The sequence below is a fragment of the Carcharodon carcharias genome, chromosome 8, assembly GCF_017639515.1.
Source record: "Carcharodon carcharias isolate sCarCar2 chromosome 8, sCarCar2.pri, whole genome shotgun sequence".
In the NCBI taxonomy this organism is placed as follows: domain Eukaryota; kingdom Metazoa; phylum Chordata; class Chondrichthyes; order Lamniformes; family Lamnidae; genus Carcharodon; species Carcharodon carcharias.
This window is the reverse complement of record NC_054474.1, coordinates 162,866,303-162,893,534: the sequence shown is the minus strand read 5'-3', so window position 1 is coordinate 162,893,534 and position 27,232 is coordinate 162,866,303. Positions and strand designations below refer to the sequence as shown.

Sequence of the window (27,232 nt, the reverse complement as noted above, 5' to 3'; positions counted from 1 at the left end):
GTTTTCGAAGCACTGCACTAGAATCATAGAATAATACAGCACCAATGAGGCCAGTTGGCCCATCGGGTTCTCACTAGCTCTTTTGAACAATCCAGTTATTCCCACTCCCTGGCTGATGCCCACATCCTTGCAATTGTTTTTTCCTTCAATTATTTATCCAATTCCCTTCTGAAAGTTACTATTGGTTCTATTTCAGCCTTATCAGGCACTGCATTCCGAAACATAATCACTTATTGCATATATGTTTTTTCTCATGTCACCCGTAGTTCTTTTGCCAATCATAGGAATATAGTAACAGGAGTAGGCTATTCGGCCTCTCAAGTCTGCTCTGCCATTCAATTAGATCATGGCTGATCATTTACCTTAACTCTACTTTCCCACGCTATCTCCATATGTCATTAGTCTCCAGAAGTCTATCAATTTTTGTCTTGAACATGCTCAATGATTAAGCATCTGCAGACCTCTCGGGTAGAGAATTCCAGAGATTCACCGCCTTCTGATTGAAGAAATTTCTCTTCATCTCCATCTTAAATGGCCTACACCTTACCCTGAGACTATGTCTCCTGGTTTTAGACTAGCCAGCCAGGGGTAACATCTTACCTATACCCACCTGTCACGCCCTGTAAGAATTTTGTAAGTTTCAATGAGGCCACGCCTCATTCTTCCAAATTGTAAGGAATTACAGACCCAGTCTCCTCAGTCTCTCCTTATGTCAATCCACCATCCAAGGGATTAATCTTATGAACTTCCATTGCACTCCTTCCATGGCAAGGATATCCTTCCTTAGATAAGGAGACCAAAACTATGCACAATAGTCCAGATGCAGTCTCACCAAGGCTGTATATAATTGCAGCAAGACATCTTTACTTCTGTATGCAAATCCCCTTGTGATGAAGGCCAACATACCATTTGCTTACCTAATTGTTTGTTGCACCTGCATGCCTGTTTTTAATGACTCATGAACAAGGACACCCAGGTCTCTTTGGACACCCGCAGTTCTCAACCTCTCACCATTTAAGAAATATTCTGCCTTTCTGTTTTTTCTGCCAAAGTGAATAACTTCACACTTATTCACATTACTCTCTGCTAACCAATTCTTGATCCATACTAGAATATTTCCCCAATCCCATGTGTTCCAATTTTATTTACTAACCTCCTGTGTGGAACCTTATAAAAAGCTTTCTGAAAATCCAAATATACCACATGCACTACTTCTTCATTATCTATGCTACAAGTAACATGATTTCCCTTTCATAAATCCATGTTGACAAAGCCCAATTTTACCAAACTTTTCTAAATGTCCAGTTATCACATCCTTTATAATAGATTCTAACATTTTCCCTACTACTAATGTCAGACTAACAGGTCTGTAGTTCTCCATTCTCCATCTTCCTCCCTTCTTAAATAGTGGGGTTACATTTGCTACTTTTCAGTCTGCAGGAACCTTTCCAAAATCCAAATTTTGAAAGATAACCACCAATGCATCCACTATCTCTCTAGCTATCTCTTTTAACACTCTGGGATGAAGCTCATCTGGTCCAAGGGATTTATCAACCTTAAATCCAGTTAACTTTTCAATTACTACCTCTTTACTAATACTAATTTCTTTAGTTCCTCAGTTTCACAAGTCCCTTGGTTGCCTAGTACTTCTGGGAGATTTCTGTATCTTCTTCTGTGAAGACAGACGCAAAATAACTGTTTAGTTTCTCCGCCATTTTCCTGTTCTCCGCTATAAATTCTCCTGTCCCCACCTGTAATGGGCCCACATTCGTCCTAGATAATCTTTTCCTTTTCACATACCTAAAGAAGTTTTTACAGTCCGCTTTTATGCTTCTCCCTAGTTTGCACTCATATTCTCTTTTCCCTTTCTTCCTCAATCCCCTTAAAGCTGTGCCCTCTGGTTATTGACTCTTCAGCCACTTTCAATTACTCTATCGTCAGATCACAGAAGACTTCACAGAACCATTTAGGACAGGTTTGTTCAGCTCATTGTGCCTACTATTCTGACTCTTAGAAAGAACTTTCTAGTTTGTTCCATTCCCCTATTCTTTCTCCACAGCCCTGTACCATTTTTCATGAAGTAAATATCCAATCCCCTTTTGAAAGTTACTTAATTCTGTTGAAATTGCTTCCACTGCACTTTCTGACAGCTCATTTCAGATCATCATAACTCGCTTGTTAAAAATGTCTTTCTCTCGCTCTGATTCTTTGACAATTATCGTAAATCAATGCCCTCTGGTTAATGACCCTCCTACCAGTGGAAAAAGTTTCTTTTTATTTATTCTCTCAAATTCTTTTATAATTTTGAACACCTCTATTAAATCTCCTCTTAGCCTTCTCTGCTCCGAGGAAACTTAATCTTAGCTTCTCCAATCAGTCAATCCAAATAGCTGCAAACTCACCCCTGGAACCCATTTCAGTCAATTTCTCTTGTACCGCCTCCAAAGCTTTCACATTCTTCCTAAAGTGTGGTACCTTGAATTGGACACAGTACTCCAGCTGGAGCTGAACAAGTTTTTTTTTTATATATATATATGTTCAGTATAACTGTCATGCATTTATAGGCAATGCTTCTATTTATAAAACTTTGGATCAGGCTCAAAGGGCTGAATGGCCAACTCCTGCTCCTAACTTCCAAGGATCCTGTATCCCATTGGTTGACTATCTGCAGCATCGGTTACTATGAATTTGACTTTTCTAAGAATGGCTAGTATGCTCAATAGTATTATTGTGGATGTTCATTTTCAGCATCAAGGGCGCCCCTGGGATCTGAGAGCACTGAGAAAGGGGAGTGTTCAGGATCTGACAATATTGGATGGTGTCGCTGGACAGGATTTTCTTTCCAGGGTCGGGAAACTAGTGTCAGGGTTGTTTCCAGGTCCAGGCCCTGACCCCAATCCTGCTCCGGGGAGAGGGCTGGTGCAAGTAGTCATAGACCACGGCTTTTGCAGACGTGGGCTGCTAATGGGCTGGAGGGCAGGTTGGGTGGCTAACTAGCAGCCGCCGGGGCAGGAATAAAGAATTTAAGGCAGGATTTAAGAATTGCGGGCCCCATTTAGATCCATCACGGCAACCATTACCATGGCTGTTGTTTTCTGGAGAAAACGCAAGCATCAGGCATCGAGGAAGGGGTGCAGAAGGCTGCCACTGGAGCCACAGCTTCCCCTTGATTCTCCGATGTCACCTTGAGGTCCTCCTGGGGATAATGAGATCCTCTTTCTGGAGGGTGAAGGAGAAGGCCACCCTCTCAAACAAAGCTGACATCACCAGAGGTGGCTGAGGCCACCAGCAGCACATGTGGTCCATGGGTAATGGTCTAGTGCCAGAAAAGGTTCAATGACTTGGCTCTGGCAAAGTGAGTGCAATGCCAGACCCTGATGACAGACCTCTAGGTATTCACTCTCCAGCAAACACTCCAGCTGAAGAGCCTGAGGGTGTATGCTGCTCCTGAAAATGGGAGTAACATGTGCCCAAGGTATTTACTAACCCCCTCATCAGAGCCCTAGCACTGCTGTGCACTTGCCACCACTGATGCATGCAGCTTCTTATCTATATGAGCTTTTGGCATTTGTCCAGAGGTCAGCAGTGCCGCACCTGCATTTTGTCCTTGCAAGAGAAAAGGGCTCACAATGTTAGAGGAAGTGGTCTGACAGGAAGAGGGGTCCCCATCCTTCACATCATGACTGCCATAGAGGAGAGTGTCATGGGAATTGCAAGAGGAGCAAAGTGGGAAAGGAGACATGAACATTCCTGGTGGAGAAGGTGAATAGATAAAGGGTTTACAATCCATTCTACCCAATCTGACAGCATGCCAAAGATTCAGCTGTATTGGGAAGCCTCTGCAGTGCTGAGGCTTCCCAATACAGCTGAATCTTTGGCATGCTGTCAGATTGGGTAGAATGGATTGTAAACCCTTTATCTATTCACCTTCTGAATTGGAGGGGGAAATGCCAGAATTCTGAAACAGCACCCAAGCACGAGCAGGAAACAGACAGCATTGGCAGCATTGTCATATTTAACAAGAGCACCCACAACCAATGAGGTGCGTGAACATTAGTGGGTCCTCGTGCCAATTAGATAAGGTGGTACTGGTGAAAAGCATATCATGATTCTGCAGGTGGTGGTGAGAGAGGCAGAGGCAGCTGTTGGCAGTTCCCCTTGGAGGATGGAAGACAAACACAGCTTTGCTCAAGTGAGCACAGATGCAGGGCTTCAGAAGTCACTTCAGAAGGAAATGGGGCTCTATGTTGACCAGCAGCAACAGATATGTACCCATATGTCAGGGTTCCCTGAGGCACTGAGCTCATGGCTGAGAATGGAGGAGTCCATTCAGCTCATGTGCATCAACATGGCTGAACACACAAGCTTCTCCATTGAGAAAATGGTTCCCTCTGATTCTGGGACCATTTATATACAGCAAGGCCCCGTGGATGACGCCGGTGCAGCAGCTTTTGGATGTGCTGCAAATGGCACCTGCACGACAAGGACAACTGCCATGGACATCTCAGCTGCAAGTAGAGACAAGCGAGCAGGCTGATTTCACCTCATCTGAGGCCACAAGGGGAGCACTGTGTATATGTGGTTGAGAGCGGAGGCCACCACATTGGGCAGAGCACTGGGTGGTTCACTGGGATTTGCCTCACCTGTAAATGTGCACACCTTGACTTTCTGAAGACAAATATAAAGACTGACACATGATAACAGACCTGTGAGCTTGGGAAAAAGGGAAGCAAGGGTCATCAAAATGGGATACTGATCTCTTGATAGATTTATAGTATTCATTGGCGTCAAGCGTTGATCTTTCAGCCTGTGTCTTCAATGGAGGTGCTCTCACAGGCAGCTTAAAGTCTGTTCCGGATCATTCTGTCCTTGTCTGTATCAGATGATCTCTGATGTTGATGGCATTCTGATGAGACTCTCGGTCCTGCAGTGGGCCTGGACACCTCCCAGTGCAGCCAGGGTGCCTGAGTGTTCTGCATCATCATCTTCCTCCTCAGATGGACTGTGGTTCCAGAGCCTCACCTTCTTCAAGGCCCTTGCCGCTCTGGAAGGCCACGTTACGGAGAGCGTAGCAGACCACCACAACGCATGAGACCCTTACAGGAGTGTACTGCAGGGTTCCACCTGACCAGTCAAGACACTGGAACTGAATCTTCAGAGGCCCCAATGGCCTACCTGATGGCAGTACTTGTAAATAGATTGCTTTGGTTGTAGCGCCTTGGTGGTTCCATCTCAGAGTTATGTAAAAGAGTAAGTAGCCATCTCTTTAAGGGATAACCCTTGACACTTAAAAATCTACCATGGGGTTTGGGAGGTAGAATGAGGAGCTGAAGCATCCTGGGATGTTGGAGGATGAATGAGTCATGGCAGCTGCCAGGATAACATGCACGAGGCTCCTGTTGTGGTCACAGACGGGTTCATGTTGAGGGAATGGAAATCGTTCCTGTTGATGAATTTCACTGGCCAGTCACTTGGTGCCTTGATGGCCACATGAGTGCAATCTTTGATGCCCTGCAACAGGGTGAATCCAGTAATGGAGGCAAAACCCACTACCCTTAGTGCCTGCGATGTCCAATTGGTCTGAAATTGGATATAATATCCAGCTTTTGAAAATAGGACATCAGTGACCTGTGAGATGCAGTGGTGTGCAGCCATTTTCAAGATGCCACCAAGGTCCACACCTGATCCTTGGAAGGAGCGAGAGGTGAAGAGGTTCATGCACACTGACTTTTACAGCTACTGGCAAGGCAAGGCGAGCAGTGCTGCAAATCTCTGTGACGCAGTCTCCTGTGGCTCCGGTTATCCAACACGTCCAGGCAATTCTGCCTTTTGCAGTAGATCCTATGCTGAAGTATGGCCTCTGTTGCCTCCTTGCCTCTAGTCCCTCTCTTCTGCCCTCCTCACACCTGGATCTCTGCTTCTGCTGAAGATGTTGATCCTGATTGCCACCAGACCCAATATCTGAGTATCATGCTTCCATTATCAGGTACTGAGTTTCTTTCACTCAGATGGACTCCCAATAATATCAGGCCCCCTCCTCTTCTGGCCCATGATGCCAGAAGGAGCACAAACCCCTGCACTGTCCAAGCATGTATAGACCACACTCCCAGATCTTCTACACACCCAATGACACCTGTGTGCCAATGGCTGAGTGTGCCTCTCTGTTATGCTCGGTTTTTTGTTACTTAAGTTGATGGTGTGGCCTGCTGTGCACCTCTATACACCTTGTGTCCCTGACCCACAGCAGGCAACCCATACATCCTGATCAAAATCCCAAAATGGTCCTCCAGAAGCTGCCAATGAGTTGGTTAACAACATCAATTGGCCACATTCCCAAACTGGGCTGGTTTTGGGGGCCTGCCTTCCCCCATCCTGAGGAATATCGCTGGCAGCAGGAACAGCGATAGGAAATCGGGGGCACTATATTTAGTGCCCGCCTCCTCTATGCCCATCCCTATCGGGACCTAAAAATTCAGCCCTCTAAGTCTAAAGTACCTTGAGGGAGTGGTGGGCCCAGGGTCTTGTAACACCGAGGGCACGATTTTGCCCTTGGTGGGCGGGCTGGGTTGGGGTAGTCAGGAAGCCGCCCACGATCAGCACTGCACCGCGATTTCACACACAGGCAGGCCAATTAGTGCCCGTCCAATATGAAACATGAGCAGCAGCGCTGAGCAGTGCCTGTGCTTGGGGTGGGGCTGGGGAGGGGGTGTGAAACAGCTGAGTGCGAACTTTGTGCAAGCACGAGTGAGCACTGCATAATCTCCCTGAGGCACAGAGCTGCCCCAGTAAGATGAAGAGATATAAAAAGTCTTTAAAAACTAGAAGTGTCATAAAACATGTCCCTTCATGTGACTGTCACATGAGCAGACACATGTTATTAAAGAAAGATTTAAGTTTTTATTTTATTTTTATTTGCTTTTGGAAACCTCATCCCGCTGTTGGATGAGGTTTCCAAAAAAATGCAAAGGCCGCTTGGCCATTTCGCCTGCCTGCTAACCATTAGGTTGGACGGGTAGAGAAGACTTTACGTTAATTGATAACTTAATGGCCTTAACAGGCCTTTTAATTATTGGCGGGTGCACTGCCGATTGAGCTATCGTGCGACTGTGCACTGACAATAGCATGCTTGGCCGACACCAACCCACATCATTTCACGCTCGAGCAGGTCGGGCGCACAACTGCCCACTGAGTAAAAACTTCTGCCCTGAGAGCTGGTCAGTAGTCTAGGAATATTCCTGGGAATGGTTCTAGAGATCACTGAGATAGGATTTATCAAGTTCAAGAGCTTAAGGGGGTGTCCATGGTATGGTAATATGGCAGTGATACAGTCTCGTAGCTTTGAGGAGCAGACAGCAAAAATGAGGTGTGAACCACTCTTTAACCTTTTGGAACAATTAGCTGCCCACATCCACTATATTCCTGTCCTTCAGCCTCCTTTAGTGACTGGTAACTCCTTTCAACTGTTCTGGGCTTTTGAAACAAGCTGGGGTATGAACTTTAATTAAAACAGTTGAAGAATCAAAAAGAACAATCAATAATTGCCAAATTTATTAGCATTTGGGAATGCTAAATTTAATGCTCTTTTAAATATCTATATATAGTTTAACCAATTTTCTGTAATATTAATTGTTGGTCAGATTAAGCTATATTGCACTATTTAGTAATTTAGTTTATAAAAAAACATGCTAGCTTACTCTACAGTACTATTTCAATATAATACCTGAATTAAAATAATTTTTATGCTAATTTGCACATTTGACAAGTCATGCATTTACCCCAATAAATCCATTTGGTTGCATGCTGCTAATGAGGATTTAGTGAATTAGCTGGAAAAAGGTTAATCCTGTCATCATTAATTATACTGATAAACCTCGATGCACCATCATGCACAGTGCTGTAAAAACAATTCTTTAAGAACTACACAGAGCAGAATTTCCTTAGGATGCTTCTTCTACTACTTAGATGAATTACAATAATCTCCAGTAACTTATTCTATGGCTATGACCAATCTTGTAACTAGGGAATTTCATAAAGGTTGGCACATGATCTACATCCATGTCTGTGATGCTCAAGTTATATATCAAACTCAAAGTACACAATGAAGCAGAACATGAACAGTTATCACCATTGCTTTTAAGGTAAATTATGTTTTAAAAAGTCTATGCTGCTGTCATTTAAATTTGTCTCATTTGATTTCCAGTCATTAAAATGCAGTAATTATCATACTAAAAAGCAACAAAAGTGTGCAGTAAATTAGAGGTATGAATAGCTTTGTAAATATTTCATGCAGCCAATATCTAAAATATTTTCTTCAAACAACGAGTACAAGTAAATTTGTTGGATCACTATAAGTAATAAAGTTACTGCTGACAAAGCAAATTGTTGTTTTGAATGATCATGAAGTCTTAAAAGCTTTACTTAAAATTATCTTTTACTCTTGTGCACTATTTGCAAAATTCTCCAGCCGAGCTCAGAGGGTACATTCTTGAGAAAATGTTTTTTAATATATCGATTCTATAAACATGGTTTCAAAACAATAAAATTGTCCCTTTATATGCTATTTTACATCAGCAACCTGAAAAAAATGAGCCGTGACACATGTCATAGTGTGTTACAGTGAGAAGATAAAGCCCTGTGGCAGTTAGAAAATAGGTTAGTATTCCAGGCACACCAAAAAAATCCGATGTATTAGTTTCCACACCAAATAATTTTTGGATCAACTCTGTGATAGGACTTAAAATGAAAGCATTTTTCGCTTTTCCCCCTGCCTACAAACCAAAGGGGAGCTTGGAAACAAAAACAACAGAAGATTTTGCGAAGACAACATATAGGGTTGACTTCCTTTTGCTGAGACTTGGAAACATTTATTCCCCAGGCACAAAGTGCAAATGAAAGTCGCAGATAAAAGCAATATTCGATGTTGTTTGGATTGGCTGGGAACCTTTCAGTTTCCAAGACGGGAGATGGGCAGCATGTGTTTGTGACTACAATCAGATTCCATCTTTGACACATCAGAAGCATGACTTACAATCAACAGGAGCAAAGTCTATTACAAATCTATTTTAGTAACTGGAAGTGTTCCAGTTTTCTCTGAACTGAATAAATTGTGGGAGCTCCCTATGGTAAAGAAGATCATGTATGTTTGATGCAAGGAGTAGGATGTTGAGGCAGGCTACCTTTCTTATTCAACTTACCCCCATTCCTTATTTTTCCAAAGTAAGATACATTAAGAAAACTCATCCTTTCTTCTCCAACATTAGCTTTTCCTTGTTCCGCACCTAAGCACTTTCTCTCTGGAACTCTAACCAGGTCCCTCCGCCCTGCTGCTTCCCTTCCTGCTTCTGAAAACCCCGCGTCTCGACCATATTTTTGGTTCCCCGTCCTCATTTTCCTTGCCCCATGCTCAATGTACACAGCATCCCATTCCTCATATGAAATTTATTTGGTCGTCTGCAATCTTAGTTTAATATGTGCTTTATCCAGTGCCTAACAGTTTTTCTTCCTTACTGTTCTTAGGATGTGAGCCTTGGTGCCCAGACAATATTTATTATGCCCTTTTGTGAGCTACTTTCTACTAACTATACTTACAACCGAGCACTAGACTATTTCAGAGAGCATTTGCTATAGATCAGACCAGGTAGAGTTGACAGGGAATTAGTGAACACCTGGCTTTTTAAGGCCAATCCAGCAACTATTTCCATGGTCATTTTGTCCCCCTTCTGTTCAGTTTTGTAACTCACCACAGTGAGATTTCAACTAATCATCTCCAGATTGCTTGTACAGTATGTCACAGACAGGACAGAGATGATAGGATGGTTCCCCCATTTTTCAACATCTCGACTAACCACAACAAGCTGTGTTTTACAGAAAAATAAAAATACCTGGAAAAACTCAGCAGGTCTGACAGCATCTGCGGAGAGGAATACAGAGTTAACGTTTCGAGTCCGTATGCCTCTTCAACAGTAGCCTTTTAACCCCCTTGAGTGCTGTGACTCTCAAGAACAAACACAAGCCAGGTTTTCTTGTACGTTTTAAAAAAAGAATGAATGTTTACTTCTCAACATCGAATGTAATCACAACAATGCCCATTCATACATGCAGACACACAAGAAAATATGATTACAAAAGAGGGTCACAAAAGCACATAGCTTTTTAACGAGTCCAAAAAAAATCACCATTATTCTCAGCTTTCGAAGTGGAAGTTCGAAACATTAAAGGCCTGACAATTTTTTTTGGTTCACTGAAGAAAATTGAGGTTGGAAGTTTCTGGTGATGATTTGACCGTGGCTTACTCCTTGCAACAGTAGGTTTCTGGCTTTGCTCCTGATGAAGCTGTAGTTAAGACTCTGTAGCAAAATCTGAAAATTTGGTTAATGGAATTCCAGGCAGGGTTCTTCCTTTCTGGGTGGGGTCTCTTCCCTCTGTGGTCTTTTTGTCTCCCAGACTGACTAACATGAGGCTGCTGCTCAAGATGTGTGTTGATAAATGTTTATCATAAGTTGGTTCTGTCAGATGACCATAGTTTAGGTGTTGTCATTGTTCACACAAGTGGTCCCTGACAACGTTAGTATTTACACATAATGGGGTTTGGATCTCGGCCATTTGCATCTCATGTTTTTCTTCCCGCCCATTCCATGGAATTTCATTCTGCAGCCATTAAATCTGTGTGGTCATTGTTCATCAGTTTCTGTAAGCATTTGGACAACTGTAGCTGTTAAATCCACAGGAGAGATCTGTTGCATTTTTAATGTATTCTCAAAGGAATGTTTCAAAAGATTGTTTATCAGTTTGATGTCCTGATGTCCAGTCTTGGGCAGTTTCATGTATATTTGCAGATATGGAGGGAGGTCACATCACCCCCTTGATTCCCTCTTGTTACAACGCAGATTGCCCATTATCCATGTTGGTTTTAGACAAATTAAAGTGTTCATATTTCATACATTCGCAGGGAAACCTGCATGGGTGTGACAAATAGGACAACCACTACTGTCTTAGGGCAGTGATATTACAGAGGTGTGTGGGTGTGTTGCAGGGGGCATTGCAGCCTAGCATTGGTACATTTCATTCAAAATGTATTTTTTGTCTTTAACAAGAGAGATACTTGCTGATAGAGCTGGTAGGAATATTGGCCATATACCACTTCACTGTTACATTTAAATATTCTATTGCATTTTTTGCATTGTATCTCCAACATGTGTCGCCAAAGCAGCCAATGCACGCACAGCAAGCTTCCACAAGCTAAGGGATAAGTATTAGTCAGGACACAGTGGAGAGCTCCTTGGCTCTTCTTCAAAACAGTGGGATCTTTTATTTGCACCAAAGAGATTAGCCAGGGCCTCAGTTTCACATCATATCCAATAGATGGCATGCCCGACAGTGCAGCAATGAAGGAGTGTACTGGGAGATAAATGTCATTTTCAGGTTGGCAAACTGTAACTAGTGGAGTGCTGCAGGGGTCAGGGCTTGGGCCTCAATTATTTATGACCTATATTAAAGACTTAGATGAAAGGACCAACTGAATTGTAGCCATACTTGCTGATGATACAAAGGTTAAGTTGGCAGATGGAGAATAATGTGGAAAAATATGAGGTTGTCCACTTTGGCAGGAAGAATAAAACAGCATATTATTTAAATGGAGAGAAACTGCAGGACACTCCAGTACAGAGGGATCTGGATGTCCTTGTACGTGAATCCCAAAAAGTCAGCATGCAGATACAGCAAGGCGGTTGGTGTATAAAAGTAAGCAAGACTTACTACAACTGTACAAAGAATTGGTGAGACCACATTTGTGTACAGTCTTGGTCTCCTTACTTAAGGGAGCGTATATTTTCACTGGAAGTAGTTCAGAGAAAATTTACTAGGCTAGGATTTACTAGGATTCCTAGGATGAAGGAGTTGTCTTATGAGAAAAGGTTGAGCAGTTTGGGCTGTTTAGAAGAATGACAAGTGATCTTGAGGGAGCTTGACAAGTTAGATGTTGAGAAGATGTTTCCTCTCATGGGGGAATCAAGAACAAGGGCTTTACAGTTTAAAAATAAGGGGTTTTAAGACAGAGATAAAGAGGAATTTATTTTCTCAGAGGGCATTTAGTTTTTGGCATTCTCTTCCACATAGAGCACTGGAGGCTGGGTCACTGAATATATCCTAGACAAGTTGACCTAGATGAGTTGGATCGATTTTTGATCAACAAGGGAGTGAAAGGGTATGGGGAAAGCGGGGTTAATCAGATCAGACATGATCTTATTGAATGGCAGAGCAGGCTCGATGGGCTGAATGGCCTACTGCTGATCCTATTTCTTATGATCAGCCTACATTATGCGCACAAGTCCCTGGAATGCGACTTGAGGACACACAACATTCTGACTCAGAGGCAAGAGTTTACCTCTGAACCACAGCAAATGCTATTCGTACACAGGGCCCTGCCCTCTGCAAGCAGAAAGAGCACGTCCAGGCATTGCGCCTTTTTAAATTAAATGAAAGCATGGGGAAGAGTATCTTTCCGGTGCATTCTCCATGGCAATGCTTTGACCAAAGTTGACTAGCCAACCAATGAACACCCTGTTTTTGTGCAGTATAAATTGTTGCTTCTGTTGAAATTGGTATTTTTACATCTACCCTGATGAGTGCAAGATGAAAAGCTTCAACAGCAAGTCTCTCTTTTCAGCAATACTCAAGTTCTGCACTGCCAAGCAACTATTTGTATTATGAACAACTTACCTACAGATTCATCATCAATAGTTACTTGGGAGACTCGCATAATCAGATACATATGTTGATTCAGTGCTGTTATTTATGTATCATTAAAACAATGGCATAATCCAGTTAAAATGGGCAAAATGCACATCCCCAAATACCATCTAATTTTTAAAGGCTGAAAATGTAAAATGAATTTAGAAATGGTTAGCAAATGCAAAAAAACTTCAAATTTGAATGCTCCTGTACTCCAGGGATATAGCAAAATGGTTGTACCTAACTTAAATTATTAAATTCACAAGATAAGTAAGTAGCTTTTAATATTAATTTATAATTTAAAGAGTTAGATGGAGTAAAATCTTAAACCCACTTCATTTTTAACAAGGAAACACATATCACAACTATGAATAGCAAAGGAATCAGAACAAGATTTGCAGATTCAATTACCTGAGTAACTGAAATGGCTTCTTGCTCATGATTTATGTTAAAATAATTTTTAAACATTATCATTAAAGCATACTGAACCATTTATCGATTAAAAAAGATCTCTGTTTAATACTTTATCAATCTGATTTATTTTCATTCCTCTCAGCATTCAGTAGCACTGGTGTTCATTTCTCCAGCTTCTTCTGACATTGAATGAACCTGACCCATTTTGTGCCCAATAAACTCAAAACAAAATAATGCTTTATACTTCTCTCCACTACTGCCGAGTCATTAGGTCTGCACATGAATATATAATTTTAATTTTTAATGGGGAACAGTGTAACTCACACAACAAATATTACCCCAGAGAGAAAAGATTCTGGTTTGCTTATATTAATGCCCAACACCGTTTCCTCATCTAGGAAATCCCTCTAATGGTGACCCTTCTAAAGAAAGATATACAGCATGACAACAAGCAACAACTGTACATAGATTCAATCTGCCACACCGCTGAGATCCCTGTTTCACCTTGGTTGCTGTGAAGGAGATGCTGAGTAGAAGAAAAATTGACCATTGACACCGCCCTTGAGGATTTCTTAGCATCCGAGAAACTAGCAACAGCTTGGATACAGGTTGATTGCCTCTCCCTTTGCCCCAGTTAGTCTGTGGCCAGAGAAGAAAAACAGATAAGATCTAATCTTAAAAAATGACAAAATACTTGAGATAGAAACAATTACAAGATAAACAACCTGACAAACAATAAGAGATTAAGAGGATTATCTGAAAACTCAATACGAATAAGTTTATAACTGGCAAGTCATGGAGTGAAACCTCACCTAAACAGGATGAAAGGAAATCTAAGAAAAGGCATACTGAGTGTAACAGAAAAACATGAGGTAAAATGGGGGAAGTGGACAGGACCAAGTAATGCATGGTGCTTAAAAATACTACTCAGCCAATGATAGGATATAGAAAGGGTCTGAGTAAAAGGGGAAAAAAACCTGGGCGGAATGGAGCACTGAATATATGTATCTCTATTCTTTGAACATCTAGCCATCTCTTCAGTTGCAGCTACTTCCCTGCAACTCTCAGTGTGGCATATTGGCTAAAGCACTGACTTCTTTTCTAAGAATCATTTAAATCAAGCTACTGCCTTGCAACCTTAACCAATCAATAAATATCTTGCAAAACAAGATCAAAGAAAATCAGTGCACTAGCCAAGTTTCTACTACAAAGCATGCAGCTCCCTCAAGTAATCTGGAAACTTTTGAAGGGAGCATTCACATAATAAACAGTAGGTCAGAGTAGGATATTGATGATCTGAAACCTGTAGAAGCCAGTGATAATTTTAGCCTGTGAGCTATCACATTTCTTGTACAGCTCCTGGTATTTTACATAAACAGGAGACCTTTTTTGGTTCTCAGGCATCATTTTATTTGACCAAAACAGTAACATAACCTGCAGAAGCAGGGCAAACAATCAGGCCTCCCTCTTTCTTTTTAAAGATGATTTTGTCACAGTAGCAAAATTTACTCCAGAGCCAAGAAACAAAATTAATCAGTTGTAATTATTGTCCTATCGTCCTTAAGAATGTGACCTATGTAATTTGTGATGCTATAATTTTATAGATTTGCAATTACTTAGCAGAGCAGTTGATTACATGCAGTATATGTTTCACACAAAAGTTTTTGTCACTGGAGCTGTTACTTTAAAGATAAAATAAAACATATGAAATGCATCTTCTAGACATTATCTATTTCCACCATTTTCTGTTTTTATTTCAGTCATGCGATGTTGCCTTGTTTCTTCAATTTGTATTCATAAAATTTCCATTTTGCTAAGCTATCTTACTGTCTTTCACAACTGCTCCCACCAACAGTGACATTTAGAGTTGCACATCTGACAGTGATAAAGTCTAAAACCTCTTCTCTACTTTGAGAGAATTTGATGAAGTGTTAAATGAACAGAAAGGATTCCAGTGGTGACCATTTTGGTGATGCAGCATCAACAACAACAGTTGTCCTTTAACATTGTGCAGTGCCTACCCAATAGCTGCTTAAGAAAATGCTCTACATGATGAGTTATGCAGATCATTATTGTTTGCTCTTTTACATTTTGTGAGGCTGGAGTTTTGGGAAGGATTGTTTTTGGCACTGCTGTTTCACTGTTGGGTAAATCCTAAATCAGATCAGAAGCTAAGGTACATCAAGGAACCCTCGCAAAGTTGAAGTCAATGGGAATTGGGAGGGAAACCCTCCACTGGTTGGAGTCACATTCAGCAAAAAGCAGACGCTTGTGCTTGTGAGAGGCTACACATCTCAGCCCCAGGACATCACCGCAAGAGTTCTTCAGGGTAGTGTCCTAGACCCAACCATCTTCAGCAGCTTCAACAATGACCTCCAATCCATCAATAGGCGAGAAGTAGAGATGTTAGTCAATGATTGCACAATGTTCAGTGCCATTCACGATTCCTCACATACTGAAGCAGTCCGTGTCCGTATGCAGCAAGACCTGGACAATGTTCAGGCTTCAGCTGGTAAGTGACAAGTAATATTTGCATCAGCCAAATGCCAGGCAGTGACCATCTCCAATCAGAAAGAATCAAACCATCTTCCCATGACATTCAATGGCATTGCCATCAACATCCTGGGGGGTCACCAATGACCAGAAACTGAACTGGACCAGCCACATAAATACTGTGGCTACAAGAGCAGGTCAAAACCAGGGAATTTTGCAGAAAGTAACTCACCTCCTGACTCCCCAAAGCCTGTCCACCATCTACATGGCACAAGTCATGGGTGTGATGGAATACTCTCCATTCACCAGGATAAGCGCAGCTCCAACAACACTCAAGAAGCTTGACACCATTCAGGACAAAGCAGCCCACGATACTGACATCCCATCCACCATCTTAAACATTCGCTTCCTCCACTGCTGGCGCAGAGTGGCAGCAGGGGATATACAAGATGCACTGCAGCAACTTGTCAAGCCTCTTTCAACAGCACCTCCCAAACTTGTGACCTTTAACACCTAGAAGGCCAAGGGCAGCAGACACATGGGAGCACCACCTGAAGTTCCCCTCCAAGTCACCACCCTGGCTTGGAAATATATTGCCATTCCTTCTCTGTCACTGGTCAAAATCTTGGAACTCCCTTCCTAACAGCACTGTGGGTCTACCCACACCAGATGGACTGCAGCAGTTCAAGAAGGTGTCTTCTCAAAGGCAATTAAGGATGGGCAACAAATTCTGGCCTGGCCAGCTATGCTCACATTCCATGAAAGAATATAAAGAAATCTAAATCAATAGGAACATGGATCTATACTTAATGTAGTCTCTGATATTCGATACATTCCACAAAGTCTGAACAACTCTACTCTAACATGTCCATTGATAACAAACAGTTTAATGAAAATTACTGTTAGACTGAAAAGAAAATATGGTTCAATATTGCTCTCAGAAAACAGCACTGTTTTCTCTCAAAGTCATTTTTGTTCATTCAGTCTACCAGCATAAATGTAATTAATGACAATGACAGAAACAAATTCTTGTGCCAACATGGGGGTGCGTTTTAAGTGAACAGGACTGAAAGCTGATGTGTGGGAGGAGGATTTGGCAAATAAAGTTGGCATTAGTCATTGCAATCTGTGTTTATCTCTGTAAATAAATGGCAGTGCTTGACTGATATGACAGCAGGATTAGAGCATAGAGTTGCCAACCCGTGCAGATTATCCGAGAGTCTTCAGAAATAGAAGATGTATCCCCTGGACACTGCTACTGGCAACTGAGAAGGAAAGCAGAGCTTTGCACCTCTGGCTCGTGCCTGTGCACTTTCACCACCTGGTGGGCTGCTGGTTGTTAGAACTTCACACTGAAACTGATCAACTTTCCAGGAACTCAATTGAGAGTTGGCAATCCAATAATAGCAAAATATGCATTTTCTTCAGGATGCATGTTCTGAGATCTAAAACTCAAAAATGAATATTCCATCCCAAAGTTGTATTCCTAAACTATTAGGGAACATGGAGAAACTCTCCCCACTCCACCACCCCCAAACTCTATGCACAACCAGGAAACCATTAAGAACAAATAATTGCATTTATAATGCATCTTTTACATTGGAAAATGCACAGCAGTAGTAAACAATCAAAGGTGAAGGTATAATGAGGAGTGGCTAAAAGCTCAGTCAAAGAGGTAGGTTTTAAGATGGCTATTAAAAGGAAGAAAAGTGTAGAGTTTTAGGATGGTAATTTCAGAGCTACGGCTCACTGGCAGTATTCTCACCCAAGTCAAAAGGCTGTGTATTCAAGTCCAGCGAATATGTGTCACATTAAAAATATATGCACCTTTATTTGTACGCCTTCATTCATTTTAGCATGCATTATGCACCAGTCCCTAGCCATGATTGCTTCTCTCTCCCTCTTGACACAAATCACTAGGCAGATGTGAATCACTTGGCTGGATTATTTGAAATAAAATCAACCCTCTCCACCCCTCCCAAACAACCAAGAGAAACATCAGACCCCTGCTCGATGATACCCCAGATAAAGGGTCAAAGACAGTGAATTTGCTTGGGGAACCAGCTATGCATCATGTTTTAGAGCATCATAATATGAATATACTGTACCAAAAAAGCACAATAGACAAGGTAACATACATGAATCTGAGCAAAACCCAGGTATTTGCAAAGTGCCACTAAACTGCACAATATATTTTCTTTTCAGGTTTTCACTCATTCAGACTGGACTGAGGTTATCACATAAGAATCACTAATGATAGCTTGCAGGTATCAAATTGAGCATCATTAAACTGCTAAAAGAACCTGGCAGTTAAACAGGTAGCATGTCTTTTTATATAAAGCAAGGATAAAAGTCATTTGACATTCGAACAAAAATTATAACATAAATGAAAAATATAACCAGCAGGCAAAACAGCAGCGCATTCAGATCATCCTGCTTTCTCATTAACATCAACAAATTACATATTCCCCTGATCAGAGCCGTCCTTCAGGTATCATTTGTAAGCACCGACTACAAATGAAATACTCCACAACCCTAGGTCAAACCTCGTAAAGTAGAAGCAACAGAAACTACTCCTGATAGTTCTGAATAATAACAAGCTTGTAAGGATATGTTACATTTGAATTCTGTATAGATGACCAGATTTACAGCTTATGGTTATACAGAGAGTGTCTTTTGCACAAGATCGCAAAAACTTTATTTAAAAAAACTGTTAAACAGAATGAAAATTAATTATAATAGGTTCTGAATTTTATATTGAAAATGCAAGTTTCACAAAGGATAAAATCCTACTTCTAAAAATTTATCTAGAATTAAAATCACAACTCAACCATCAAATTAACATACCTTTGATCCAATGATAAAATAAAAATAAAAGACCAGTAAGGTTGATTAGGTAAAACAGGACATTTTTATTGCCAAAAAGACCTATGATTTGTTCAAAACATCAACCATGGAGGTACAAAAACTTAAAAAACAGGTCTCATTTTACCGATGCTTTAGAGTTAAAGCACCAGAAAAGTCAAGGAACAAAACTTTTTTTAAAAATTCACTGTTAGTAGCAATATATCTGCCTTAATAATTTATAATCTTAGAGACCAAATAAGTTTAGTAACTTACTCAAGTGGAATTATTTGCCTTAAGAACAACTTCTAATGGAACATCACTTCTGACATACTAATGCACTGATAATGAATAATTTGTTTTAATAGGCTCATAATAAGAAATTGCCTCAAGCACATGCATCTTCATGTAGATATGCTTCTGTATAAATAAACTATAAATGAATACCAGTAATAGGGGTCTGGATGTAACCAGCTCCATGGAACTAAACAAAATGATGATCCCACCATGTTTATGGCTTTATGTTATCAGAAATGTAACTGTACATTTAATGTTTACATTTTTAATGTTAGTTTAAAATGTCCATCCTCTCATCTTAACAGGGAATTGATCTCATCAACACCAATCTCATGGAAAGAATAGAAAACAGAAAATGTCAAGTTAAATAATTTGTATAAAGTTAAATATGTAGTAATTGCACAAAGAATTTTTATTGGTTCTTTACTTTGAAAGGGCAGCATGAAGATAGCAGCTGGTTTGTTCTTTTGTTCTTCAAATTTATTTGAACCAGCAATTTCATAAATTGGCAACAATGAGTATCTTAGTTTATCAAATGCCATTATTGTGGAAGGGAAGATGGAGCACTGTAGGCTGCAATGAAGTATGCAGTAACATTGCTTTTATAGCCTGGAAGTTGATAGCTGGCCTGGATCCTAGAAGTATTATTTTGGAAGTCTAGTTTAAAAAAACACAAACAATGCCAAAGTATTTAAAGACTCAAAGGGTTAATGACCCCTAGCAAGGAGATACCATACTGCAGCACATACTTTTAAATTCAAAACTTGAATTAGGGTTACTATCAGTATAGCATGTTACTGTAGGTGTTCCTTCTTCTGTGATTTCCTTACAAGAATACCTATGTGAACATCCTTGACCTGCTGTTAATCTCATCTCAATTGTGTTGGAATATTTGTAAAGGTTCCACATTTGGTTTCAACCACCTCTGCTGTTTATATTTTCTTTAACTTGTTTCCTTTTCATTTTTAGAGCGGTTAACTCGCACCTTTTTAAATTAAAGTCATGAGTCAGAAACCTGTCTAGAAAATTGAAGGCAGACCATAAGAGGCCTTCTCTGCTGTAATTACTTTTTTTTTTCCCAACACAGCTCTTTCATGACCAATATCATCAATTCCTAATTCTTTCCTAATACTGGCCGAACTTCTTGTGGTGTTGTGATCCCAGCAGCCCAGCTCTCTCATTGCATTTGACACCTTCCATTTTTCTTCATTATCCTTCCATGGGATGTCACTGACAAGCCCAGCATTTGTTGCTCATTTCTAATTGGCCTTGAACTGAGTGGCTTGCTAGGCCATTTCAGAGGGCAGTTAAGAGTCAATCACATTAATGTAGATCTGGAGTCAAATGTCAGTCAGACTGGATAAGAATGGCACATTTCCTTCCCAAAAGGAGATTAGTGAAACAAACAATCCACCTGAGACTAGCTTTCAATTTAATTAATTGAATTTAAATTCCACTGGCTGCCATGGTGGGATTTGAACCCATGTCCCAGAGCCTGGACCTCTGAATTACCAGTCCACCAACATTACCACTACCTCCCCATACTACTGTCCACAGCAATGGGACTACTCTGGTCAAGTCACAAAAAATACCTTGTTTAATTGTGCTACTCTGCTCTCATTGATCTCTCTATTGTCATCAAATATTGCATTGTCCTCCAACCTCCAAATTGACTGCTGAGTTGCCAAGCAGGAGAGGCCAAAGCCAGGGACCCTTGGGTACAGTCCTGGGGTTAGCACAATCTTGGCATAGAGCGTGACACCATCAAAACATGGGAGTTGATGCTATTGTGGCAGTGGTGAGACAGGGGTTGAGGTTGGCAGAGGGGAGATTGAAGGCTTCAGAGGGGGACCGTGAAGTTGTGGGGGGGGGGGGAGGGGGTGCGCGGTGGTGTGTGGTGGTCGGAAGGAGGTCTGTTTCTCCAGGCACTTTTATTCTAATTGAATTTTTAATGTGAATCCTTCAGGGCATCTGTTGTACAGATTTCAGTAATTACTGTTTCACACATGTTAAGGCACGTTGTTTGTTGCAATACCACATCCCATCATAACTTCGACTAATTTCTTCACTTTCCACATGTTGCACAATTTGCTGCCTGTATACAGCAGTTTGTATTTCTGCAGCAGGCTTCACATCACAGGACGACATCTCAAAGTGTTTTTATATTAAGGAGGTCAAATCAATGAACATCAAGCAAGAGGCGAAAGTGGAGGAAACAATAAGCAACAGATCAAGGACCAGAATGAGAGAGAAGGGTTTTGCTATCAGGTTGAAAATGGGATGTAGCTGGGCAAACAATCCCATGGGGCATGAGTATAATGGCTTAACAAGTGGCTATCAATCATGGAATAGAAACACCAGATGCAAGAATGTAAAAATGCATGACAAAAGGAGATGAATATTGAAGGGTGGGAAAAAAGCAATTAGGAAATTTGAAAACAACAAAGTCAACTCAAAGATGGCATGAAGTGGAACTTAAATATGATGGGATGATGGGAAATTGGGTAAGGATGTGGGCAGTAGCATTTTGACTGAATTGCAACTTGTAGAGGGTTGAATCATGTTAGTCTTTGCTCAGAAGTAATTTCCGAATCAGAAGATCCTAGGTTCAAGCCATCCTAGCTGCAGGTCTTGAACACATAACCTAGGCTGACATCAAAGTGCAATGCCAGTGCAGTGCTAGGATATAGGAGACATTAAATTAAGGTTATGTCTCCTCTCACAGATAGATATAAAAGATTCCATGGCACTATCTGAAGATGAGCAGTGGAGTTCTCTCACTGTCCTGTCCAACATTCATTACGAAAACAACAGTTTAATGGTCATTTATTTCATTATTGTTTGAGGGACTTTGTTGACTGCAAATTGGCTGCCACGTTTCCCTCTACTATGGCACTAAATATACACAAAGTATTTTGGCTGTATAGCGCTCTAGGATGTCCTGAGGTCATGAAAGATGCTATATAAAATGCAAGTTCTTGATTTCATTTCTTTCTTTGAGCCATGAAAGCTATCAAGGAGACTTCAAGAGAAGTTGAGCCTCAGGCTATAGATGAACTGGCCTAAGAACTTGGTGGTAGAGGCGAAGAAGAAGAGATTTGAGAGGAATTAAAGCAGTTTAATCTGATTCCTTACCTGACACTCTTCATTTTCTCTAGTTTGTATCCATTGTTTGGTTCCCTTTAATGTAAAACATTTAATGATGTCGATCTGAATGCCTATAAAAAAACTAATGCACTTCAAAAACTAATTAATTGGTTTGAAAACAGTATGGGACATCCTTCGGCCATGGTAAGGTACTATATATATTCAAGTTCTTTCTTCATATGGCAGAAATAAAAATATATCATAGGATACAGGATTTACCTATTTTTAAATCAGATTGTGGTTCCTGAAATGCTTTTGGATTTCAAAACTAGTTTTTGTTGAAGAACTTTGGATATTGAGGTAACATGAGCAGAGGCTTATCAGTAACCTAATTTTTGTCCTGTTTGTAAATCTCTTTTGCTTTTGGTTGGTCAATTGTTGTTCAGTTCTACTCATCAGTAGAGAACCGTGTGATTATCAGCAATTACTGGCATGCCAGAAGAGAACAAGCTCAATGGATGAGGCAAAAATTGACCGGGTTAATGTGATGAATTATTTTTGAACAAGGCTGAGTTGAGTACTCACTGTATTCTGTACCAGATATGAATGTTGATTAATTTTCATGCAAAATTAAGAGGAGAAAGCATTACTAAATGTGGCTTGGAATTATAGTTATAGACTGAAAGGAAAACATTTGTTGAAGTAATACCCTTCTAAGCATGCAAAGCCAGTCCTGGACCTCTGTAAGGTTGTTGTCTGAGATAAGTTGACCTTGGTTGAATACAACTGGGGATCCCAGAGATAAATCGCTGAATTGTGCAAACTCCCAGTTCACGCACTAAAGACAAAGATTACACTACACTGAACCATTGCCTCTGGCAGAAAATTCCCTATTATAATGTCTTGTTACTATGGCAGGAATGTTTATGTGGGACATGATATACAAAAAATAATAAAGGCACTTAAGAGTATGCTATCAGCAATATTGAAAAGCATATGTGTAAATGGTGCTTTATGAAGACTTGCCTGTAAGATTAGATTGGTTTTCAAGTGGAAAATGTCAGTCTCATTCCCATAAATGGCTAAAAATCTAAAAAAGAATGTATACTACATTCAAAAATTAGTAAGCTGCACATTAGATCACCATATTTTTACCTGGGAAACAGAAGTTAAAATTCAAGCTTTTATTCATATTCACATTCATGGGAGATAAAAAAAAAAGCAAAGGAAGAGTCCCTTCTGCAGCATTGAAACAGACTTCTTATCAGCACACTGAAGAAGCAGCGTTGACTATACCAGTGGCTAAGCTATCCCGTCCTCATCTTCTGGTAGTGAGGAGAGTTTGGCAGAGACAAAACAATAAAATTCAAGTATTTGAAATTAAACCAATTATATGACAATGTGTACAACTTGCAAATGCATTGATTCCAGGTTGGTTTTACCAGCTTTGCTGGCAAATGGCAAATTTTCTGCAGAAGAGGCAGGAAAAACGCCATTTTGAGAAAAAGCAAAATAAATCAAGGATATTTACAAAATTCCACCTAGATTATATGATTCACTTCATTTTAGAATAAATGGAATTAGGGTTAATGTCTCTTTTGCCTTATTGTCTTTATTGACAGATTACCTTTGAGATCTAACACACTGGGAAAATACTTTCCTTGCTTAGTTAGCAGCAAATCAATTTCTTTCACTGACTTCAATCTATTTGACCTTTCATACCTATCCAACCTGCTGCGGGTGGATAAGGAAAGCCAGCCTACAAGAATGAAGCTGTAGCTCTAGAAACACAACTCTATTTTCCCTAAGAATCAGCTGAACAGTGTAGAAGTTAAGTCCTTGATCCAGCGAGAATTTTAAAACAATCTAAAGAATACATCAAAAATGGACTCCAACCGATAACACCTTTAAACACGAGATTCAACAGATACATCTATTTTTTAGAACCTTGAAATAATTTAAACCAAAATATGGGAAAGCCTGACTGAATGGCCATTCCAAGCACAGGCAAAGGCTAAAATATGGAATAAATATCTCCAAGCCTGAGCATAAGAGAGACAGGCAACTTTCATGATTGGGCAAAGGCCGAGCTGAGCGTTAACAATAGATTTTTGTTAAATCCTAACAGAAAATAAAGGTGAGCTATAACTAAGATTACCTCAGCTAGATTTGATAAATCATCTGCTTTCATGAAGAAGTAGGTAGTAATCAGTTGGGGGAGGGGGGACAAAAGCTGATAGTTATGATCAAGTGCAGCATCACTTGCCATTTGGTTATGGAAAACCTTAAACAAATAAATTTTAATATGGTGTGATATGCTTCGTGAGTGATGCTCATAATTCATCACCTCAAATTGCTCTCACCACTATTAGCTTCCAACCGGGCATAGGGACTTCACCTTGCCATTATTTAATTTAAAAAGCTCTGACCAAACACAGCCCAGGTTTGAAGGAAAATGCTGGGTGCTTTTCAGTTTAAGTAGATATCTGAAACTTATACCACCCACCATTATGTTTTCTTGAGATCCTAGTGTAAGGCAACACAGACATAATAAACTAAAAATTATAAAATCATACCAATCACATATTGTAAAATACAACAAAACAGCATACAAATGAGTGGAGTCTGTGTTCATTTATTCAGTGATCGATCATTTTTATCTTACTTCTCTTCTGACATATAATACTGTTTCATTACATTCACTGTCCTTGTTGTCTATGCTCTAAACATACATAGTTTTACAAAGCCAACTTATTGATAAACTTTCTCTGCCCTAGGATTAAATCAGGAATATCCAATCAATGCTTCTAATATTAGGTGCACTTGTCAGCATCACAAATGTTCTGGTTCTGAGTAAACTCATTAAATTATGATTCAGCACTGAAAACAATCAAGGTTTTTTTTTCATAACACAGCAATGAAATTTTTCTGATTGCTTTATAGGAGAATTAAGTCTTGCACCAATAACAGAAATTAGAATAGACTAGAAATGCAAGACCACAGCTAGGTGGACTGTGAAAACCGTAAACAAAAACCATACCAATGTAAGAGTCTTAACTTACTGTATGCAAAAATTCCAAAAACAAAGGGAGATTGATTCCATCTTCAGTTAGCAGCCATAGTACTTTACTCATCAAAGAAACTTGAAGATGTTTATGAGCACTTTCTGACTGGAGATGGACAAGCACCGACAGCCATAGAAACAGCATGGTCAAATGCTACACAGTAGCTGTGATGAAGCATCTGCTGGTATTCATTGCTGCATAATATAGTTATAGAATCTAAGTGAAAGCATACAAAGATTGTAAAACAACAGGATTCTTATGACATCCAAAACTGCAAAGTGAGGCTTGTTTGTTTAATGCTGCACGCTATATATTATATTCAACATTTTTTTTTCATTAAAATTGGCTGACCTATTATTCTGCAAAAGTGGTTTAATTTTCCTTACTTTTTTAAAAATAAAAGATCAGGCAAAGTGCCATAAATTTGACTTTCTGAAAACCTCAAGATAAATCAAGTCAGTTGCTAAGTTCATTTAAGACAACTGTCAGGTCAGTGTCTTTCGCTACCTCCTGACGGAAGTGCTTTATTAAATCAGCACCAGTGACAGCAGGCGAAAGGAGGGACAGCAATGTGAGTCATACAGAGCATCAAGCCTGAACACATTTAGCCCTTTAGAGAAAAAAAGAAAAAAAAAAACAAGCAAATGTATTTCACATGTAAAGTTAATAGAGTTTGAAAAACAGAATGAGCAAATGCAGCTTAAAAGTCAGTACTTTTTTTGTTGACCTACACATCCTTGGATTTAACATGCTCTATATTTGAAACTATATCAATAACCACTTATCTTCAGCAATTGTCCAGATACACTGTGACTGATTGAGCTTACCATGTGCTGTCACTCAGCCTTATCAACACTTCGGGTAAACCTGGCTGCAGCAATAAAGTCTGATTGCTTTGTACCAAAATATATGAAATATTGTGTCTGCCTGAGACAATGGGGTTGAGGAAGCAACAAACTGTACAATGAAGTGAGTGAAGGACCTATGAGAAGTCTTGGAAATCTGTGAATTTAAAAGGATCTACCTTACAGAAGTGTGCACTTAATCAGAATATTTAACACTGAGTTAATGATAAAAGGATCAGGATTCTGAAAAGTCAACATTTAAGAGCATTCACTGTGGTGATGGCAGGAGCTTGCAATTAAATCACTTAGCTATTAAAAACACTCACCGTTAAAATAAAATCTGTTGTAATGTCAGGAGGCTCACTACTCTCTAATAACTCTTGCTGATAAAGGAAGTGTCTATCTAACCCATTCAGATCAGGAAGTCTTGGGATTGATACCTTGCCCATGGTGAGTTTGTTTATCCCAGCTGAAGTGGCAATCTGGCACTTTAACTGGCTTCAGTCTCGTTGGTGAGAGGGGGTGGTGGTGGGAGGGAAATCAGCTATGGTTCCTGTGCCTGATTGCTACACAATAGCCCTTTCTAGAAAGTACAGTCAAATATCTGTAGTTAGCTATTAATTCACTGTTTTGGCAAAAATAATGGTCACTCAGGTGGTACGAGGGCTGATGAACATATACAGGCCGTACATCCAAATGCAAGCCTTTACTGAAGGAGAGAAAACAAAAGGAGAAAAAACGTATAACTTATCAAAAGCTTTTATCAAAAGCAATCCCTTTATTTCATCTCTTTGGGTCCCTTAAGGTCAAACACTTGGAAAAGTTGCGGAAGACTCCATGTGGATAGCCGTTCATCTACTTAAGCTTGAACTTCAATAAAAGAAGCATTTTAGTTCATGATGATGACATTTGAGGAAGGGGATTGGGAGAGGATAATTGAAGTAAATAAATGTAATATTTGTGGATGAATGTAGGTTAGGAATGTCAGGCGTAAGTGTGATACTAAAAAGAACTTGCTTTTCTCCGCAACTTTGCCAATTTTTTCTTTGGATTCCCAACCTTTTGCAAATCCAACCAAAACCAGATGTGACCATGCATTCATTGCTAAATGATTAGAATTGGATCATGTACACTCAATTTTAAACAAGTTTGAAAAATCTGACATGTAATAAATGACATGCATTAAGAGGAAGTATTATTGCTGTAGCACTGATACCATACTTGCACATTTTATTGGCTTATTAAATTGCAGTTTAAGTTTATGGAAAAGGCATGGGGCCAAAATCCTCTTCATGGTAAACAATAATTGCAGCTAAATTAATAGGGAACATCTGTCGTCAAATTCAGAATGGATTTAAAGCATCTTTCAAAAGGCCAGTGCAGCAATCTTTTTTCCTTTTGTCATTTTAACAGACAGAGCATGTGTAGACTGGACTGGGGATAATTAGATTCAATTTC

General features: G+C 40.0%; 1 protein-coding gene across 4 annotated transcripts in view; it reads right to left on the bottom strand.

Moving 5' to 3' along the window:
• The window catches only part of LOC121281002 (disabled homolog 2-interacting protein-like), a 425,229-nt gene that overhangs the window by 227,804 nt on the left and 170,193 nt on the right, over positions 1-27,232 (bottom strand). Inside the window, exon 2 of one of the 4 annotated variants that reach the window (XM_041193537.1) lies at positions 24,927-25,145. The exons of the other annotated variants lie outside the window; for them this stretch is intronic. Coding sequence (XP_041049471.1) covers positions 24,927-24,967 — 41 coding nt within the window. The 5' untranslated portion in view covers positions 24,968-25,145. The remainder of the gene's footprint in view (positions 1-24,926; positions 25,146-27,232) is intronic. 4 annotated transcript variants of the gene reach the window in all.